Source organism: Mya arenaria, chromosome 11 (genome assembly GCF_026914265.1).
Source record: "Mya arenaria isolate MELC-2E11 chromosome 11, ASM2691426v1".
NCBI lineage: Eukaryota > Metazoa > Mollusca > Bivalvia > Myida > Myidae > Mya > Mya arenaria.
Genome location: NC_069132.1, coordinates 56465917 through 56482114, shown reverse-complemented (window position 1 = coordinate 56482114; position 16198 = coordinate 56465917). Strand labels below are relative to the sequence as shown.

The window sequence follows — 16198 nt, the reverse complement described above, 5'->3', positions numbered from 1 at the left end:
AAAAGTCGTCCAAATTAACTATTCATTTCAAGATATGAGATAAAGGGTAATCATGAAAAAAGCCCAGAATGGACTAGTTTGGACTAGAAATTGTAAAAAGCCAAAGATAAATTCAAAAGGTTTCCGCCCCTACATCGCACTCCCTCTAATGTCAATCCTGGAACCGCCCCTGAATTATGCATTCATTTATTCATTTCTGAGTTTGTGAAGGTATGCGCCCATGCATTGTCTACAATATTGTCTGACCAGTTAATTATAAATAACCTGTGTTCGAAAGTTCACAACCAAAAGAAGAAGAACTGGAAAAAAACAGGACAACCTTTCTGGTTGTGAAATTGCGTAAATGTGTTTAATTATTAATACTCGAGTAAATGGTTTAACACAAACATGTCACAGTAATCAATACCATCTGCTGTAAAATGTCGGGATGTGTTAGACAAATGGTTTTGTTTAATGGAGCTTTGAAGGACGATGAATGGCACTAAAGTGTTGCCAAATTGATATCTCAAACACCCATTGGTAAGTCATATATATTTTCATTTCTTTTGTGTGTACCTTGTTGAATATATAGACAGTCAAGAAGTAGGACAACTGTAAAGAACGTTCACTTGAAACAGGCATCTTCTTATCCACACTAACGGCTTTGTGGGGGGGGGGGGGGAGGATGGCGCGTTCCTCACTAAAGTTGTGTTAGAGTTTTTTTTTATATGGTTGAAAGAGAGTTAAAAAACAGCCCAAAATGCACTATTTCAGACTCGAAAAACTTAAGCTGGGTTTAGCTGGACGGAAAGTCAAAGTCTCCGCTATTCCCCGAACCTGGGGGGGGGGGGAGGGGCGTGGTTACAATTGACTGGTACATAACAACTGCAACTCCCAGATATAATCAATTAAAACGCTGGTTTTAACATTTTCATCTAACTTGGTAACATGCTTCTTTTGACACGGACAAAAATTTCATGTGATATGTAGGAGCCTGTCATATTTTAACAGTACTGGTTGACGTTACATTTCCGAACAGGGTAAAAATCCTGAATACCTATTAAAACACGCGCTTTTTTAACGTGATCGATAATACAGAGGCTTGCCTTTGTCACACTTGCGAAGTTTGACCTTGTTATGTTGAGTATTTAAAAAAAATGTCATTCAATGTTTCAGAGGTCGTTTGGTTCGCATTGGTAATGCTAAAAATAGCACTATTATAAAGATCACATGATCGGTCATATGATTTAGATAAGATCAAGGTTATCGAAAACGGATGCGGTGCATTCTCTCAAATGTTCAAGAGGAAAACCCCAAATTTCTCGGCATTGCAAAAAGACTGTTTTCAAAGCGCTCTGCTTGTTCTTGTCATAACGTTTCGATTGCCGATTGATCTTTATAAATATTTAATCCTTCGTGACGCATTAAAATAGTGTAACGCGCTCTTGTTTTGAAAACTGTTAACATCAGTACAGAAGTGTATTTTCGCGATCGAATCTAAATTTTTGAATTTCTCCGCGTGCTTTATTTTGTTCTTAAAATCAAATTATATCCGTACACTTTGCAAAATTGCTGTTTAGTTTATTTTAAGCTGGAAGGTGTTTTGGTGGCTGGTGACTCCAATGTCTACAGACTCCGAGATTCGAGCAGCGATCGGTCTGGCAACGTGAATATTTCATTCCTGGCCGTCTCAGGTAAGTTACATTATACAATATTTGAATTAAATTAATACCTTAATTTATTCGACATAATTTTTTTTGATTCATAAGTATATCTTTCAGATCTTATACTGATTATATCAATCATAGTAACTGTAAAAAGAAGGTTTTTGAGTACAAAACTGAAGCCGTTCCAAATGTGTGTATGTATGTTTGTATTTATTTAGACCTTGTGGTCAAGGATAACCCGTGAAAGTGCAAGCATTTTTTTCCAATTGGGTCCTTTGTTTTTGCTGAAGGGACAGCACGCGGAAAAGACAGTGGTGGGATACAAGGAAATCCACGTGCGATACCCTAGGTCTTTTTCGAAGAGACCCCTTTGTTATTTTACGTGCTCGGTGTAAGCACCGATACACCGGGTACAACTTTCCTGGGTTTAACCAGTACTGAGTACACCACTTTTAATGCCTTTAAATGCCGAGCGCCAGACAAGGGAACTACTTGTAACAATTTTTAACGTCTTTCGGTATGACGCGGCCATGGATTGAACCCACGATCTCCCACTCCGTAGGCGGACATCTAGGCCACGGAGTGTTACACACAAAAATAATATATAAGTCCTCAACATTAGTGAACTTGTTGCCTGACTGTACCAAGTCGGTCAAGTGGGTTCCCATCGGGTACCGAGTACTCAGATTTCCCCGGCAACACAAGATCACACTTAAGGGTAATGTTGTGCCAAGAGAGATATAATGCACTAATAAGTCAATTGTAACCCCCCCCCCCGCCCCCTATCCCAGGGAATAGCGGGAACTTTGATTTTCAGTCCAGCCAATCCCAAGAGAAATCACCACCATGTGGGAACAAACTGCTGGTAAAATCCCTGCTAAATGCCCCCACACGCAGGGTAGGACATCCTAGTTAAGGTCCATTTCCCGCTGTTTTCAGTGCGAAAAATAAAACCATAGAATTCACTTGGCACTGAGGGGCTAAAAGGCTAAATTGAACTTAAACCGAACTCTGAACGAAAAGACGATTCCATGCCACCATGGCAAGCCAATAGACTGTGACTCCTGTATGAAATGGTGATGCAATGAAATGAAACTGCATTTGTTAAAGGAACCATATCTTTAAGAATAGATTGAATAAGTAAGCATGTGATCAGTGACGTTCACAAGTTGCCACACTTGAGGCATGAAGCAAAAATTGTTTTAACTTAATTGTATAACGGCAAGTAACAATGGTTTCGGGCAATTAAATTTTGAAAGCAAATTGCCCAACTTGGCACGTTTCACAAAACTTTTATTACAAAGAATGTAACTGCTATGAACAAAAAGCTGCCAATGCTTTCCAATATCACTAGAAATGCCCACATTACTTTATGAATTTTGTCAAGAACAAATTGCTATATATACTAAAATTAATATCTATTTATTTTTCACTTGTTTGAAGGTGATCGTTACGAAAAGGACAGGAAGAATTGTGTAATATTGAATATGTGAATTGCTGTAATAAAGTTAAAAGTATTTAAAATAAATACCCCTCCATATCATTTTAAATTTAATACTTTCTAATTTGACTCATGTAAAAGCGATTTTGCAACTCCATATAAATTATTATCTTTAAACATATGTTACTATAATAGTAACAGTTTGCGTTGTCCAATTGGTATTACCTGCGCACTAGGGCCATACTCATCAAACGTGATTATAGCCCCGCGGATGTTCACATGATCGATAATAGCCATGCAATTATTCCCACATGATGGAGTAGACATGGATAACTGCTCAAAAGAGGTAAGATACTCCAACCCCCAACGCCGAAAGCAAAAAATAATTTATTACTTTAAAATTTATAGCTGTCTGATTGGACCTTTACTTACGTGTTTATGTAGATCTTGCTGTGGGATGTCAAATCAGATGCCAGTCAGTTATCAGTTTTTTTTAGATCAACGTTAAAATGTCTGCTTATACAGATAGGTTTGATGATGGTCCGATAAATGGCCAAAATGAACATATTTTGAATATGTATTTTGATCAGATAGTAATGACCAGAATTTTGGTGTCAATTCCTTAATACTGTTATAATATAGTTCATTATAATTGATACCTTTTTCCGAGCTTCTTAAATCCAGAACAAGTAAAATCGGACCTAGTTCGGTTTAAACTTTATTTATTTTACAACCGTTGTGAAAAAAGTAATATATTTAAGTAAAAATATCATCTAATTGTTAAGTCACTCTTGTTGGCACGATTTTGCGCAAAAGTGAGGTTTTGATTTGTGGGGTTACCAGAGAAAAGCCACTTTTCTGGCTTGGTTACCATAAATCGCAAGCTCCTTGCTGAGTAGCGAGTGTGCTAACCACTGCACTTACCAGACAATCACCCTGTTTAGAAAAGTGCTATGTGTAAATGCATTTGAAATTAAAGCTAGTACATGTATTTCAATCCATTAAGATATTATTTTGCTTTAATTTATTATATATATATCTATGTATTTCATTAATTAAATAATGCTTTTTAGTAGCACGAGACGGGTTCTAATATCAATCATGGTCTATTAATATGATAATCATATGAAGTATACCCCGACTGCCTTAAAGGCATGTTGAGTCAATATTTACAACTGGAATAAAAACATTCATTTTCTGCTTGTGCATACTCTTTTTACACGTTTCTACATTGTTAATAATCTAGGTTCTAGCCAAGGATGGACTGCATTTAAACAGATATGGAGCAAGACAGTACATGCAAGATCTTCATGCTGATTCTGATTGGTTGTATGATGAAGTAGACATTGAGAGGAGAGTGGCCAGAACTACAAGAGATAGAGCTGTCCGTAGTCGAGAAAGATGATGCAACCTTACCACCAGTAAACACTATGGAGCAGCGGTCGTATGCCACTGTAGTGCAGCAGTGTAATTAAACTGATATTTTTATATTTGTTGCAGGCATTTGACATATTACCTCTGTGGTGTAGATTTAAGTTGGTTTCATGTTGTGGCTCAGGTACAATACAGTACGATTATGATTCAGATGATGGCACAGATACATAAAGAAGATCTGAAGAACGTGCCTATTCGCATTAAACTTCCGGAAAAGAGGAAAAAGGTTCAATTTCTTGCGCTATGACACATGTAAATGCATAAGCAGCTTTTAAAAAAAAACATTCATCACTGATCAGATGATTGAATATACTCAGGGGTAGTTAAAACTATACTAAGTTATTGTTAATAAGAAATTTATGAGTACAATCATTGACTTCCATCTCCCTTGTAACACTCGTACACTCCTACATATAATACACACTAAACCACTAGTTTCTTTTGCTTATTTCTGATTAACGTAATTTACAAATAAATATGTAATGTTGAATGGGTTATTTTTATATATTCTTCATTAGATTAAATTTGAAAATGATAACCTATGCTACAAATAGAATATTGTCTTGTCTGTTGTTAATTCTGGGTTAAAATTTATTTTCATTCATGAAAATTAAAAAAAAAAAAAAAAAAAAAAACAACAACAGTAAATAACGGATTATATTATTTCATTTTTATATTGCAGTTTTATTGACACCAGTGACCATTTTCAGCTGCTTCTGGGGGATGTTGCAATTTGCCATCCAGCTCAGAACATACATGGCTTACCCATAATAAATAGTATGACGACCTTGGTACATTAACATTGCTAACAAAAATGCATGAGTGCTGTTTAATTAAAGACAAGTGTTATATATGATGAAAGGAGTACACTGTAAACACCTTGTAAACTTCATTGTATCATTCACATTTTGTTAGTTAAGATATAACTATACTTTAAAGCATGAAGAAAGGAAATGTCTATGGAGATATTTGCACATGTATATGAAAATATTGTTTAAGTAGTATTTCAATTAATTTTACATTTTTCAGAAACTGAAAGCTGTGACAGTAGGAAAGAAAACCATTAGAAAAAACAACATTGCAAAAAGGCAAAACGATGTGTGAAAAAGGTATTAAAAAATGCAAAACAATCATTTAACTGTATTAAAAATAGATTTAATTTTTATTTCATTATTCGTCATAAATAATTTCACCGTGAAATGGCTTACATGTGATTGTCAATATACTCATATAATATTACATTTAAGGTGTGTTACCACACAATAGGGTAATCATGGTAATGCATAGTTGTTTCAACTTTTATAATTGTTTGGAATAGTTATGCCCAATGGTTACTTTTTTAATTTAACTTCAACATTGTTAGCCTCAACAGTGGTTGAACTGTACTGACTGCAAGGTTGGATGTTCCAGGGAAGATTTTCTCCTAGATCATATGCACAAACGTCATGTTCATGAAGGGACCATTTCAAAGCATATTCAGTTAGATGTTTAATCAAAGGTAAATGAGATTAGGAAATGAAACACCTTTTTGATAAAAAGTCACAAATAGTCTGATCGGGTTAATTATTGAGAGAGTGACTGGTATTTTTTTGTAGAGACATATTTAAAAAAATGGAAAAAAAATAATAAAGGGAGTTTTGAGGTAGAAGTAGTATTTGGTGATGTATTAAAACATAAATTAATTCTATATATTTGTAAAAGATATGTAAAACATTTTAAGATCAATCAGTATATTAATCATCTGTAGACAGTTCTTATTCATGAAGAATATTACGTATTACTTGTTAAAATTATAATCTTTGACTCAGGATTCTCCTAGAAACAGGCACCAGAGGCAAACTTTGAGGATATGGAAAATCGTCAAGTAAATCTCAATCCACCCAAGAAAGGTATGGACAAAATAACAGAAGGGTGTTCACAAAGAAATCTGTGCATTTAATTGTTCGACATGATTGTTGTGACTAAGTTGCCTTGTACGACATTGGAAATATTCAGAAGATACCGCTTTAGTTTATTATATTTAAATTTACAGTATTAAATTTGAAGGCAACGTATTCGTTTTAGATTTATGGTATTACAAACTAATTTTTAAAATGTTTAAACTGTTTGTGTCAAAAGCATGAAAATCTTTACAGACTTTCAACAGAACGTGGATACTACAAGAAGGAGGTTATTGTTGACCAATGATGTTGAGCAGAACCCTTGACCGGTAAATAGTATTCACTTTTATTATACTTATTAAAGGACAACAGTTATAATTATTAATATAATCATGAACTTAGTCAATATTCAATTCATATAAAGTCTTGAGAGCATTTGTCCTAATAATTTAATCATTATAAAAATGATTTATTTACTCAATATTAAGAAGTGGTTTAAGGTTTTTATATTAATATATTCACTAAAAATATGTGTGAAATATGATGATTTACAATGTTTATTGAAGATCATTTTGTAATTATTACAATTTAAAATGTTTTATCAAGTTACATTCTATTTACTGGAGTTATTAGACTACTAGAGTAACAGAAACCTTCATCAGCATTGAGGATTGGTCGGCAACACTACCAGAGGGTCAGCTCACTGACACAACAGATTTGCTCTCATGCCCCATTCATTTGTTAAACACTTAACTTAGATATGGATTTATAAAATTATGCATTATATGTATATAAGAATTATTTTCTTACCCCTGTTAATTTTTTCATGATACATATAAATTACATGTGTCAATTGATTTTTTTTCTATAACGTTCTTTATTTTCTGAAGAAGAAAAACCTTTGTCAATGACTCTTAATCATGCATTGTGTGGAAAATGAAATATTTTCACAATAATTTAGGAGAATGAAATAAATTTTGGAAGGGTATAGAATTTTATCAATTTCAGAGAGTGGAGTTGAATATTCCTTTCTTCAATGACAGTCCAATTAATACTGTGACATTCCAGCCTTTGGACCATGTACTGTAGCTGACCATTTACAAAACATGGAAACAGTAAGGTCAGGACAACTTGATTATAAAATGCTTAAAGAAATACACTTTAAATAAGTTATTTTGTGTTGAAGACATTTCAATGTGCAAACATAAAGGGGGTAATAATCAAGGACCTTCTACCTCCTCTGCCCACTCTGATTCTGTTTTGCAAAATGATAAACAACTGAGATACGACTTTATTGAAACAAAAAGACCAGAATTAATATCAGACTTTTATAGTGGTACATGTACTTTATTAAGGTCAAGTTTGAAAAGAAAGCTTGAACCAAGTCGATATAAGTGTGAATGGTTCAAACCCTTAATTGATAATCTTGATAGATGCTCCCCTGTAATTACCTTTAGGAAGAAAATTTGAGAGATAATGGTTCAAAATGAAATGCTTACGTCAAAGAGGGAGAGTATTTTAAAGCCTGAAACAGTAGCAACCAATTAGCATCATTTGAAAAATGCACTCAGGGAAATTTGCTTGTACTGTTTTCAAATGCAGTATTGATGATGTTGTTGTTCATTATGTTCGCTAAATTGAATCTGGGGTTTTTGATGGTGTTTTGGAACAAAGGTTTCTTTTTGAACTCCAACAGCAGTATGTACTGACTGAGCGGTGTACAATCCTTCATAGTGTATTGACATCTGAGGATATTAAGAAAATGCATTTGATCAGGATATTAAGAAAATGCATTTGATCAATGATAAACGTGATAACATCAGAGACCGCCCTAGTACAATATTTCAAAGGAATGTCAATAGTATACCTTGTATTGCAGACTTATCAAACTTACCGTCTACCGAAGAAAGGTGTTTTATTGGACATACTGTTTGTCTTATTTCATTCAAAAATAATGTTTCATTATTGAATGAAGACAAGACATCTCTTAGCACTTTTTCTGTAAGAAATATATATATAATAATAGTATACTTTCGTCTCAATAGGTCTCTTCCAGTTTCTTTTCCAGATTCACGATGCATGATGCAACTGCCAACACAGGTGTTGAGTACTCTTGAAAAGCAATCAGTATTTCTAAATTGCATGACAGGTGGCATAAGGGCACTAAATGGTTTAAAGTAGTTTACAGTTAAATGTAGGTTTGATTCAAATTTGTTAAAAAAATTGTTTTGCAACCTCTGTGAGAAATAAAACTCTTTCATTTATCTTGAATGAAATACTGATGCATTGTTCTCATTTTATAAGGAAGTTTTTCCCCCAGAGTCTATTGTAATGAATTCAGGAGAAACTACTACTATGTCTGAGCATGAACCAGCTCCAAAAAGAACCAGAACAAGGTTTAGATAAGTGACAGTGACAGCAAGTGCTGTTAAACACACACTTGAAGCTACATCTGAACAAGATCAAAAGATATTCCATCTCGAGATGGGTGTCTCAATTTATGAAAATTATTGTCTCAATATTAAGTCTGGACAAGGAAAATTTGTCATTGCACAAAATGAGGATGACAATCTCATTTGTTGTTTAAACAACTATAGTGAAATTGATGGTTCTTTTAAGGTCAATAATTTTGTTTACACAGTTAGATATCAACAAGAATCAGGCTCCTACTATTACTGTTTTGCAGCATAAACAAAACTCTGTTGAATGTCCCTGATTGTAATTTATTGGAAAATGAGCATGTTGTTTTAGGTATCCAGGGTAATTGTGTTACATGCATACATTGTAGTTTGTGAAAGAGGTTGTTGTTCTGTATCTCCCAGAAGCAAGCAAGGTAATGGGAAATGACGGACCAAACATTTTTGTTCAACAAGGATTACAGTATGTAGGTAACTCGCTAGTTAAATGTACAAAGGTAAGAATTTGCGGAAGTATTATGTGTGAGCTGGTGAAGACAGCTTACCAGTTATGGTAAGGTTAACTTTGAATAAAAGTAAGGGAACCTACATAGTGACTTGTGACAGTGGCCAGTGCAAGGCTGAAAGGGTACTTAGAAATATGTCGCCAACTTGCTTACATCAAAGGTTTGTAAACATTTGTTTGTTCTAAAATCACAATCAGAGCACTGGCTTAAAGTTGATGCTGGTGATGGAGACAGTTAAGACTGTGACATTTTTTACAATAACTCCAGTGGCAAATTTTACTGATGATGGTGATGAAGTTGAAAGGTTAGAAACGTTCGAAGTTGAAAGTAGTACTAGGCCAAGTGATAGTGGTGATGGTAGTTGTATTAGTGGTAGTAGTAGTAGTTTACACTATTTTGAAGAAACCGGGCTTTGGAATTTTCCTGCAAAGAGCAATCATCTTCCCTGTGAGCGGGAAGCAGTAAGTTGAGGCTTTATACCTGCAATCGTGACACCTGGTCAACTCCTGATCGAGAGAGATGCAAATGGATGTGTATGGGATAGAACTATATCCATCTGTTCCTGAAGGTAATTGTGATTGTGTTGCTGGCTGGCTAGATGGGGCAAGACTTTGAAGGAGCGTAAGGTACCTTTGACTGTTTATACAGGTACAGCTCCGACCAAATGTATGGTTTATAGTAGGTTATGTTGTAGTTTGGTAAATTCATGTAAGTTAAAATGGCAAGAGGGTGACGATGAATGCCTTCATGTGCTTTCTTCAGAAACAGCAGCTAGTGATGAAATTGGATGAGAGTATGTTTCAATGGTTATGAGTAATACCGGATGCACAGAGTTTTCCAGGTAAAGAATGCCTTCTACAATTTTTGTCACCCGAATGCAAAGTTCATGGACGCTAGTGTTTTTATTAAGTTGTGGTTTAGTTGGGCAAGCATTATGAAGATTGACTTTCGTCAGCCTTGTGATGTGTGTGGTTTTGAGCCAAAACAACTGTGTTGTGATGGCACTAGGGTTGGTGTTGGATTCAGACATGCCGCATTTGAAGAAATCAGTATTCCAGATTCTTCAATTCCAGTTCAACACACATTTCATAGACGCATGGACAGGTGTTTCCTACAAAACATAAGATATATTAATAAAGCTGACTTGATTTCTATTTGAACCAATTTAGATTACCTTTCTAGGAAACAATTTGGAGAAATAATTGGCAATGATGATGATTCTGAAAAAGTTGGTGCAGTGTTGCAAGTCCTGCCAGATGAGGCTAAGCCATCCTTTCAACGTTTCAATTCAAATATGTCTGATTTAGAAAAGACAGATTATGCCTTTGTTCTTAAGATGTTGGCAACAGCTCAGTCACAAGTCTTTTGCCAGCAAAATATTGTCAGGACTTTGATCAGGTAATTAATTGTTGTAATTATAGTGAATTTGCACAAAACCTCAGGTTTAGTTCTGGCATGACTAAAATGAGAAAGTATGCACCTGAACTCCGTGTTTTGGACATTTGGATAAACTACCGGCATACATCACATGCTAATCTTTAAATATTAGTTTTTGGCATCATTCCAAAGTCATTATGTATCACAAGGAAGCATATACTTCAAAAGTATCATGGACATGTTACACCTTGGGTGACATCATGCTAATTTAAGCCCTGTTTCCTGCTAATGTTATTTTTACTGTATCACAATACGTCTGCATGTTACTGTATTAATTATTCACATAGAACACGATGTTAAATGATTTCAAACTGGAGCATGTAAGTTATAGATCAAAAGGAAAGTGTGATCACATTTACGTGTATTGGGTTAAAATTTGAAACTTTGTACAATTGCAGAAAATATAAATATGATTTTAAAAAAGCTCAGGATTTATCCAAAATGGCTATCAAAATTCAAGATGGCTGCCATTACCATATTTATGTTAACATATAGTTTTGGTACCTACTGTCACCTGAATGAATGCCTTGATAAGTGATATTTAATGATGGCAGCCGCATACTCCCGGTAGAACTTGGTTTTTGCGAAATGAAAAATTTAAGTGGCCTAAAAATGAAGTTTAACTTGAAGCCTTAGGAGGGGTACATGCCAAGTATGAAAAAAAATCCAAATCGTCATTTCATAGCGTTTTCAGACAGTTTAGAAATATAATCCGTTAGACCCTCAAATTTAGCTGATCCGTATTCAATAAGACAAGGTAGAGTACTATTGTGATATATCTTCAAGATGTAAAGCAATAAAAAAGTACTGGTTGCTTCCCTTCTTCACCACAACATCATGTAAACAGTAAGTTTAAAAGCGGATTCTTTCGAGGAAATATCCAGGAATTGTCATAAGAGGGGGCGTTTATTTTGGCCATAACCTTTTGATATATGCTCTTCCCTCAGAACCGAATTAAATTTGGTTCAACGTGTTGGCAAGAGGGTTTGGTGGAACTCACTCAAGTTAATTTTAACAATTCCTTGCCCGATATTGTGTATTGTGGGTAATTGTATTTTTTCTCCAATATTGAATTAAATAATAAATTGGACGCCGTCTGTGTCTTTCTCCCTTCTTGGATTGGCTAGTCATTATCCCGATTTTTTCTAGAAGACGGAACTTCCACTCGTTCTAAACGTTCATATGACAACGAGTTTAAATACAATCTGCATTCGAAAAGTTGGGGTGACGCTCCCATTTGCATGTTTCCAACATGGTAAGATACGTAGAGATACATTACACTTGTGGATTGACATACATGTTTCATTTTCCCGAATGAAAACTGCTATTATAACATTGTGTTTTTTATAATTCAAGAGCAATCTACTGTGTAAGGACACATTTATAAATCAAAAGCTAAAACAGAGCCAGCGTGTATTATATAGCCAATGATGATCAAGGTTTAATGATGCAGTGGCTGTAGGTTGTGAGTTCGAGTAGATTGCATTTTATATTCACTTTCAAACACATGTATTATATATAAAAATGTATATTCATGACAGATGAACTTGCTCCATGTAGGCGTTACATCGTGTTTTAAAATAATGTTTTCACCTTAAAACGTGAAAATACTCAAGTTTTTTTGCTCCTTATTTATTCACTTTTAAATAATGTGTTCAGATACCCTTGGTGTTGCCCCATATTACCAAAGTTATTTTCGACATCGGCAGGCAAAACCATTCCCGCACCCACGCGTAGTTGCACATATCCGACAGTTTTTAATCAATCAATGTTGGGTACTTGTTATTTGGCCATAGCTACGCAATCACAATCACACATCTTAGTGTCTCCCTGGATTCGCCATTGGTTAAGGAAAGATCTGTCGTCTGCACTGAACCACTGGTACTTATCACCAAACATTAACAAATTATACAGTTTTGACTCGTGCTATGCGAATGTGATTATTCGTAATTGTGTTTACGTTTATTGTGAAATATGAACTATTATTCAGTTATTTTAATTCTTAACGGTAGGTGATATTTTTTTTTAGTATATTGAAGGGCGTTGTTCATTTATTACGAGCCATTAAATATTTCTGTTTTAATAGCATAGAAAATTGTATACCGATATGTGCGCGTTATGCCACACACCCTATGTTCACATATATGTGGATGATCTCAATGCGACCTGTAATTACGTGCAGTTACTGATAACTCGTGCTTCTTTTTGGCATTTACGAGGATAGTTCAATTCAGTTATATAGGAAATAACATTCGGAAGTCCTCGTCATTTTAATTGAAAACAACCTCAGATGTATGCCGGCATAAATTTAATGACTACGCGATCGACTTGCTGACATTGTAAACCGACTGTATACATCCAAGGTTATTTTCGATAAAAATGGCCGAGGAGTTCCGAACGGGGAAATAAAATACACGCCACAAAAGATACCCCAAATCTTTTCCTTGTAATCACAGTAGTTTGATTGGAATAAATACTACTTTGGTGTCACACAAAGTGAAATTTTTAATGAACTTCCACATGCAATATTAAAATCTAGCTCAGATTTATCAAACGGGTTACATTTTTAACGATCTTGCATAAAAACTACGAATTCCTCAGTTAAACAATGTCAGAAAATCTCGGAATGCCCTAATATCAGAAAGTGCAACTAAAATCTCAACACAGCGATCCGGGTTATTGTATGCGGAAAATACCAGCATCATTATTTAATTAAATACAGCATTAATCAACGTAGCCAATATAATTGTGTGTTTTTTTCAAAACTCACTCAAAAAATTATAAAACTATTTATTTAGCATCTATCATTAATGTTTTGCTATAAAAAGTTCTGCTTATCAAACATCCTGTTGAAGGAATAGTTTTGTACAGTATAGAGTAAATAACACAGACTTTTTTCATTTCAGGAATAACGTACGTATTGTGTGACTGCGGCAGCCTGTCCGTCGTGGAGAATTCATCCAATAATGCCACAGTGCAGGACACATACCCTGTCGACTACACTGTAAGATATAAGTGTAATGTGGGGCATGAGCCAGACGGGACTGTCGTGATTGTGTGTGGTGGCGGGGGCTGGCTGGGGAAACTCCGGTGTCGGGAGGTCTACTGCCCAGCTCTTAACCCACCAGACAACGGAAGGATTTTAGACTCCCCTTCATACAAAGTTGGTAGCTATATTACCTTCGAGTGCAGAGAGGGTTATGAATTGAAAGGTAACAGTAAATTACTCTGCCGGACTGACTTACAATTCGATAGTTCGCCTCCAGTATGCAAAGTGAAAATGTGTCCAGAATTTGGGATTGTTGAGAATGGCAGAACTTTTCAAGAAAATGCTGGAGGTATAGAAAATGACTATGGAAGCGTGATTAAAGTCACCTGTAATTCAGGCTACATCCTTCATGGTACCTCACATATGATGTGCCAGGCAGATGGGACTTGGAGCAACAGACCAACGTGTAAGGGAATTTCGTGTCCACCATTCAAAGGTATGGACTCAAACTGTATAGACAAGTTCTTACTCTACAGTACTTTGTACTACATGACCTGCAGTGATGCTCCTAACACCAGAGTTGCTGGGACAACTGAAGATGAGCCGAACGTTTGTCAGGATAATGGATCATGGCAGTTTCAGGAGTTTGCCTGCTACTGCAGCTGTAACCTGACCAGTTACAACAGTAACATCATGAAGATCGACAATCCGGTGCAGGAATACCTGTCCCACGGGGAGATGCTTCAGTGGTCGTGTAACCACGGCTGCACCAAAAGCACAACTGACGACCTGCGGTGTCAGGATGGAGTGATAGCCATGCCGCAGTGTGACTGCACTTTCACCACCAATATGACAACATCTGTCAGAAAAGATGGACACTTTACGCTCAGCACGAAGTCTCGACCATTTTCCACCGATATGACACCCGATGGAAAAACAAATGGAAACACCACAATCAGTCCTATTCCACATTTCTTAACAACCGGTACGACACCCGATGGCAAAATGGATGGAAACACCACAATAAGTTTGAAGCCACATCCCTTAACCAGCGATATGACATCCGATGGCAATATGAAGGGAAACATCACAACCAGTCTAAGATTACACCAATTCACCAGCGAAATGACACCCGATGGCAAAATTAATGGAAACACCACAACCAGTCTGAGGCCACACCCATTCACCGGCGATATGACACCCGATGGCAAAATGGATGGAAACACCACAATCAGTCCTATTCCACATCCCTTAACAACCGGGACGACACCCGATGGCAAAATGGATGGAAACACCACAATAAGTCTGAAGCCACATCCCTTAACCAGCGATATGACATCCGATGGCAATATGAAGGGAAACATCACAACCAGTCTAAGATCACACCAATTCACCAGCGAAATGACACCCAATGGCAAAATTAATGGAAACACCACAACCAGTCTGAGGCCACACCCATTCACCGGCGATATGACATCCGATGGAAAAATAAATGGAAACACCACAACCAGTCCTATTTCACATCCCTTCACCAGCGACATGACACCCGGTGGCAAAATAAATGGAAACTCTCCAATGAGCCCGAGGCCTGTCGCCTTTCTAGTTTGGGCCATCGTCCTCATTGGTGTAGGTGTCATTGGAGTCTAGATCATTGGGATAGGTGCTTATCAGAAGTGTGTTGTCAAAAACCACCGTTAAGACGGTCATAATGATTAAGCGGCAATATCAAAAAATGATGTGATTACGCTACGATTAAGAAGCACCTTAGTCAACAGATTCAAACGATATATTAATGCATCATGATGATTGCAATATATGTCTTGTCTTGATATTTAGACCTTACTGTGTCTACATTTGAAAAAAAACTGATTAATCACTGCTGTTATTGAACTAATACTAAAACTTATATTACACTCTACCAAACCAGACTGAACATCAGGAAAAAAATAAAACACAAGTTGAATATCAGTAAGTATGTTTCCATGCACAATCCATTCAATTAGTCCTTCAGTTTTATTCATCAAGGCTCAGGTCAGAGTCGTAAGGCCTATAAATGTATTTTTCTTTTTCATACCGATTTCATTTCATTCAGTCCTCATGGGCGTTATTCATAAGGCTTCTTGGTGGAAATGATAAACTTAGTAAAAATAATTTTTATAACGAATATTTGAACACCTTCCGCCCCATTTTCATCCTCACATGAATGGCCTTTCTGCAATTGCGATTATTCCGATGAACGCAACTTCAGCGGAAATGTTTGGATCGCGAATCAGGGCAAATAACAACAATTTGGAAGTGCTAACTCATTGTTAAATGCCTTATTTCTATTGATAAACACATGCAAGTAAATCAACGTATGGTTATACCATCTCGGACCATTAGCTACCTTCCATATTTATAGGTTTTGAAGCCAAATGGTTTGTAATTAAAAACATGTTAAGTTTTCTT

At 35.9% G+C, this 16198-nt stretch overlaps 1 protein-coding gene and 1 long non-coding RNA gene across 2 annotated transcripts; both read left to right on the top strand.

Moving 5' to 3' along the window:
* Positions 1 to 1558: 1558 nt before the first annotated feature.
* On the top strand, positions 1559 to 5627 carry LOC128209295 (uncharacterized). Its single transcript, XR_008256973.1, has 4 exons — positions 1559 to 1673; positions 4673 to 4747; positions 5204 to 5298; positions 5551 to 5627. It is a non-coding gene; the product is annotated as an uncharacterized LOC128209295 (long non-coding RNA).
* A 7012-nt stretch (positions 5628 to 12639) lies between these two features.
* On the top strand, positions 12640 to 15713 carry LOC128209290 (CUB and sushi domain-containing protein 2-like). The gene is made up of 2 exons (XM_052913264.1): positions 12640 to 12769; positions 13668 to 15713. The coding sequence occupies exons 1-2, from the start codon at positions 12736 to 12738 to the stop codon at positions 15395 to 15397; spliced, it is 1764 nt and encodes a 587-aa protein (XP_052769224.1). The 5' UTR covers positions 12640 to 12735; the 3' UTR covers positions 15398 to 15713.
* The last annotated feature ends 485 nt before the right edge of the window (positions 15714 to 16198 follow it).